We start from the raw sequence: 6,319 nt of genomic DNA, 5'->3' as shown, positions 1-6,319 counted from the left end.
CTATTAAATGTGGATGTGTTGAGTGGTTTTTATTGATTTTAGCAGGGGGGAATCTCTCTATTTCCTGGATCTGAATGCCTGTTTCCCTTCCCAAGTTAGGAAAGTTCACAGCTATAATTTGTTCAAATATATATTCTGGCCCTCTGGCCCTTTCAGTGCCCTCAGTAACCCCAGTTAAACCTAGATTTTTCCTTCTGAGGCTGCCATTTATTTCTCTTAACCTTTCCTCATGATCTTTTAATTGTTTTTCCTCTTTTTATCTCAGTTTCCCTCCTTGCTATCAACTTGTCTTCTATGTCACTCACTCATTCTACCTCGTCAACCCTCATTGTTAGGACCTCTAGTTTGGATTGCATCTCATTTAATTGCTTTTAATTTCAGCCTGATTATATCTAAATTCTGCCATCATGAAGTCTCTTGAAACCTTTATGCTTTTTTCTAGAGCCACCAGTAGCTTTATAATTGTGCTTCTGAATTGGTTTTCTGACGTGGAATTGTAATCCAAATTTTGTAATTCTGTGGGAGAGAGGACTGTTTCTGATTCTTTCTTTTGAGGGGAGTTTTTCCTTCTAGTCATTTTGCTCATTGCAGAGTGGCCAAAAACATGTTGTACTTGATAGAAGCGCAAACTCTTCTCACTGTAGCTTTTCAGCTCTTCTCTCTTTAAATCTCAGACCGAATTCATAGGTTTTCAGGATGATTTGAAAAATATCTAGGTAAGTTGGTGGAGACAGGTGACTTGGGGACCCTACTCTTCTGCCATCTTTGGAGTCGGCCATATTTTGTTTTATATTGCTTCTAGCAAGAGGGCTGGTCATGTAGCGGTTACTTTATTAAGACCAAAATCAGATGCAATAATATGACTTTAGTTTAGGGGTATCCTCAACTAAGTGCTGTTTAGATTTTCCCATGTTTATAATTTTCCTATATTGGCAATACATGGTGACCCATTAAAGAACAAAAATGTTAAAAAAGAAAAAAAATAACCCACATGTAATTTCAATACCCAGAGTCAATCACTCCAAACATATTTGTTTTCTTTCAGTCCTTTTTGTGCATTTTGAAAACATATATTAACGTTGGTGCCCAAGGCATTAGCAAAATCACTTTTGGTAAGTACTGGTGGAAGATGATTATCATCATTATTATTAATGATATTATCCATTATCTGTAGGATATAGAAGAAATATCAGTACTCAGATAACAACTAAACAATCAAATAAGGGGAAGAAGAAAATGACAAACATTACATTACTGACAGTGCTGAGAGTAGATATTACCTGTGGAATTTCAGAAATAACTGTGAGAGAGGAACTGGTTCTTTGATGAGTTATAGGCACTATACTGTACAATACATCTCTAGGACTTACTCATTTTACATAACTGAAACCTAGTATCCTTTGGCTAATAACTAATTTGACTAATAATTGCCCCCTTCCCAAAGCCCATGCAATGATCATACCACTCTCTGCTTCTATAAGTTTGATTATTTTGCATCAGTGTAGTAGTCATTTTTTTCTATCAATTCTTCTGTATCTGGCTTAATTCACTTAGCATAATGTCCTCCAGGTTCATCCATGTTGTCACAAATGGTAGGATTTCCTCTTTTTTAAGGGCAAATAATATTCTATGGCGGGTATAGTCAACATTTTCTTTATCCATTTGTCAATGGACATTTAAATTAATTCTATGTCTTGACTGTTATGGGTAATACTGTAATGAACATGGGGTTCAGATATTTCTTCAAGATCCTGCTTTCAGTTCCTTTTGATATATACCCAAAAGTGAGATTGCTGGATCATATGGTAGTTCTATTTTTAATTTAATTAATTAATTTTAATTTAATTAATTTTAATTTTTTTGAGAAACCTCCAGGCTTCTGTTCCACAGTGGCTGCACCAGTGTACATCCCACTAAAAATATACAGGGGTTTCCTTTTCTCTACGTTCTCATCAACACTAGTTACCTTTCATGGCCTTTTATTTATTCATGAGAGACACACAGAGAGAGAGACAGAGACACAAGCTGAGAGAGAAGCAGGCTTCCTGCAGCAAGCTCGATGTAGGACTCGATCCAAGGATTCCAGATCACAACCTGAGCCGAAGGCAGATACTCAACCACTGAGCCACCCAGGTGTCCCTTTTTATAAAGATTTTATTAATAAAAACCATCCTAATAGAGTTAACATAATAATTCATTGTGGTTTTGATTTATCCTTCCATGATGATTAGTAATTATGCACAACTTTTCATGTACCTCTTGGCCATTGTATGTCTTCTCTGGAGAAATATTTATTTGGTTTTCTTGTCTTTAAAAAATTAGATTATTTGCATTTTTTGCCATTGAATTGTATGAGTTCCTTACATATTTCAGATATTAGCCCTTTATCAGATTTATGGTTTACAAATATTTTCTCCCATCTCATATGTTGCATTTCCTTTTTTTTTCTCTTTCATTTTGTTGATTGTGTCCTTTGCTGTGCAGAAGCTTTTTAGTTGGTTTTTTTTTGCTACCATTTATTAATTGGGTAATTTGGAGAATGTAGCTGTGCTTCTCTGTGCCTCAGGTTTTTTTTTGTCTGGAAGCTAAGATTAATAATGTCTACCTTATGGTATTGGGACAATGTAATTATATAAAACCTATCATGCCTGCCATATGTTAAATTTTCAGTAAATTACAAGTTACTATTTTGTTTTGTGGTTCTTTTTGTGATTGTTTTCATTTGTTTTCCCAGGTGAAAAATGTATCTCTCACTCCTGTAGTTTTATTTAGTTATAATAATATCAAGTATTATTCTTATATTTTGTAGCTGTTTGCATTTCTTCTTTGTAAGTAGAAACTCTGTTAATGTCCTTGGCCCATTATTTCTTGGACTCCACAATTTTCATGATTTATGTGTAACCATAATGTAAAAAAAAATTAACTTTTGACATCTTCAAATAATTTTCCTCACTTTCCAGTTTATTTTTTAATTTTATTCATGATGCTAGTATCTCACAGAAGTCTTTCAATTTATGTTGTAAATTCTACATGTTTTCCTACATGGTTTGTAGATAGCTTTTGTATCAGTCTGATCCTATTCAGATATCATGATAATTTTAACTTATTTTTCCTATTTTTTATTGTTTTACTTTTAGTATTTTACTCTTTAATCCAAGTAGAACAATACATGCATATTAAATGCTAAACTTTATTTTAAACCAAGAAAAATATGTTGTTTTCTAAGAGGTCAAATTGAGCTTGATGCCTGAAAGCTGTTTCATATTTTCACACATAGGTTATAATTAAATATGTAGTGTTTTGAACAGATAGTGGTGCAGGTTTATACATGGTCATAGTATTAACATATACAGTCATTTTGTAACAATATGTGTCCAGCCATTTAGTAAAATCCATGTGAAATCCAATATCCTCATATCAGAACTAGCAAGGAAGACTTTAACAATGTCATAATCTATAAGTGCCACTGAGAAGAGGAGATTTGGAAAAAAAATGAAGTGGATTGAAATTACAACCAACAAATAAGAATTAAGATATTCTATTTAGTATTAATTAGAATGACTTGGATAGCAAAAAAGCTAGAAATATCCAAATTGGTTATAAGCTGAGCTTTAAATGAGACTTTTCTACAAGACTCGATGTTACAAACCAAAAGGTTCTTTTTATTTGTGCAAACAGGTAAATAGGCATAATCTCAATGGGAGAGGAAAACCAAACCTCTGTGGCTGAGTTTATTTTCCTGGGCCTTTCACAAGACTTGCAGACCCAGATCCTGCTGTTTGTTCTTTTTCTCATCATTTATCTTTTGACTGTGCTTGGGAACCTGCTCATCATCATTCTCATCTTCATGGACTCTCGACTTCACACTCCCATGTACTTTTTTCTTAGAAACCTCTCTTTCACAGATCTCTGTTTCTCTACCAGCATCGTCCCTCAAGTGTTGGCCCATTTCCTGGTAAAGAGGAAAACTATTTCGTTTCTTGGGTGTATGGCACAGATAGTTGTTTCCCTTCTGGCTGGGTGTACAGAGTGCGCACTGCTGGCGGTGATGTCTTATGACCGGTACGTGGCTGTCTGCAAGCCCCTGCACTACTCTAGCATCATGACCCAACAGGTGTGTCTCCAGTTGGCCATTGGATCCTGGGCCAGTGGAGCACTCGTGTCTCTGGTGGATACCACCTTTACTTTCCAACTACCCTATCAAGGGCAGAACATAATTAATCACTACTTTTGTGAACTTCCTGCCCTTCTGAAGGTGGCTTCAGCAGATACTTCCAGCACAGAAATGGCCATCTTTGCAATGAGTGTGGTCATCCTTTTAGCTCCTGTCTGCCTGATTCTGGTTTCCTATTGGAATATTATCTCCACTGTGATCCCGATGCAGTCTGGGGAGGGGAGGCTCAAGGTTTTCTCTACCTGTGGTTCCCATCTCATTGTTGTTGTCTTCTTCTTTGGCTCAGGAATGTTCAACTACATGAAGCCAAACTCCAAGATAATGAATGAAAGGGATAAAATGATCTCGGTGTTCTATGCAGTGGTGACTCCAATGTTGAACCCTATAATTTATAGCCTGAGAAACAAGGATGTTAAAGGAGCTTTCAGAAACCTAGCTGGAAGAAAGCCCTTTTCTAAGAGATGGTGACGTCAGGGTCTGACTTTATTTTACTTTAATTTTTTGAGAGAATATTGCATGTGTGCTTGCTCTAGCAGGTTAGAGGATGGGCAGAGGAGAATTAGAGAAAGAGAATCATAAGCAGGCTCTACACCCAGGCCAGAGCTGACTCAGGGCTTGATCTCACCACCCTGACATCATGACCTCTGCCAAAATCAAGAGTCAGATGTTCAACTGACTGAGCCATGCAGACAACTCTGTGGGTCTGATTTTTAGGGCTATTGTAATATTCTTAAAAGAGGTGCAGGATTTCGGTAGACAGTATGAATTAGTTAAGGAAGCATTAAAGTGAAAGACATGTTCTAAAAACTGTAAATCCTCACATGAAGCTATAACATAGAGATGAAACAAAAGGATACAGTTAGATTTTCTTGATTATATAACACATCAAGTACTATTTTGGAGTTTGTGGTTAATTCACCTAACCTGGTTTATGTTTTAAGCATGATCACAACTGAATGTAAGAGGTTTAAACTGGATTATTTTAAAATAACATCTAATATGAGTTGCATACATGATTCTAACATTAAAGACTTTTCACATTAGATGTCTCATTCATAGAAACATAGAAATAGGCTCTGATAGAAACAATAAGTGTATCTGGAAGAGTCTTTATGCTGGGATTATTCATGGTTTAGAGCATTTAAGCTTGTAAAATTGTGCCAAAACCAAAATACATTCTAGTTCATGTTTTTTCTTGAAAACTTGAAAAAATGAGTTTTTAAAAATCTTATCCCAAGTTAAATATATACATAGGTGATAGGGATCTGCCTGACAGCAACATCCATATTTTACACAACGTTTTAATCAATCACTTGTTTAGAGGGGATTCAATGAAACTGTAAAACTCTTCTATAGTTACCATGGATATGAGTCCAGGAACAATGAACGTCAGTAGTCCGAACTACTGACTCTGCCGTAGAAGACTTCCCTGGTGAAGTGATATCTAGTAGCTAAATTTCTTCTTTCTTTCATTCATGCATCCATGCATTCATTTTAAAACCATTATGAGCTCTTTTCTCATTTTCTCTTATCTGACTCTAGTTGTATCTGATACACCCAGAACAATGAGTGATGTATTATGTGTTCCAATACACATTTTTGCATTTGTTACTGTCCTTTTGATATTACTGGAGCTGCACCACAATAGACAGATGCTAATCTGGGGTGTGAGGATCAGGGAAAACTTTTATATAAATAGCATGTGCTTCTTGAAGTGATACAGACTGGAGAAAGCACTAATAGGTGAAGTTGTGATCTGGCTGCCCCTGATTACTAAATGATATCTATTTCATTAGTGGGAGGAAAAATAAGAAAATGTAAACAGAAAATTTGGACACTAACTTAGAAAAGTCTTGCCATGAAGAAGAAAGAAGAAAGAAGGTATGGCTGAGAAAGTGAGATTGTGAGCTTGAAAAAAAAACTTTAGACCCCCAGGTCACTTCCCTCTTTTCTTTGAAGACCTTCACCCCTGGATCACTGTAACTTTTCCCAACACACTACTCCTGTTTTGTATCATAGATTTATTAATTTTCACATAAAATGAAATATTCAACTATTCTGCATCCTCATAATTCCTCCCATGATCTCAGCCATCCATGGTCATATCATTAACATTGCCATTACCAGTAGTTGTCCTCCCCATTC

At 35.8% G+C, this 6,319-nt stretch overlaps 1 protein-coding gene across 1 annotated transcript; it reads left to right on the top strand.

The window, feature by feature from the left end:
* The first annotated feature begins 3,697 nt into the window (after window positions 1-3,697).
* Window positions 3,698-4,642, top strand: LOC112910897 (olfactory receptor 2D3-like). The gene has a single exon (XM_025987215.2). It carries the CDS (start codon window positions 3,698-3,700, stop codon window positions 4,640-4,642), a length of 945 nt encoding a protein of 314 aa, XP_025843000.2.
* The last annotated feature ends 1,677 nt before the right edge of the window (window positions 4,643-6,319 follow it).

Source organism: Vulpes vulpes, chromosome 11 (genome assembly GCF_048418805.1).
Source record: "Vulpes vulpes isolate BD-2025 chromosome 11, VulVul3, whole genome shotgun sequence".
Lineage (NCBI taxonomy): Eukaryota > Metazoa > Chordata > Mammalia > Carnivora > Canidae > Vulpes > Vulpes vulpes.
Note: the sequence above shows the minus strand (reverse complement) of the source record. Positions and strands in the feature narration are given on the sequence as shown.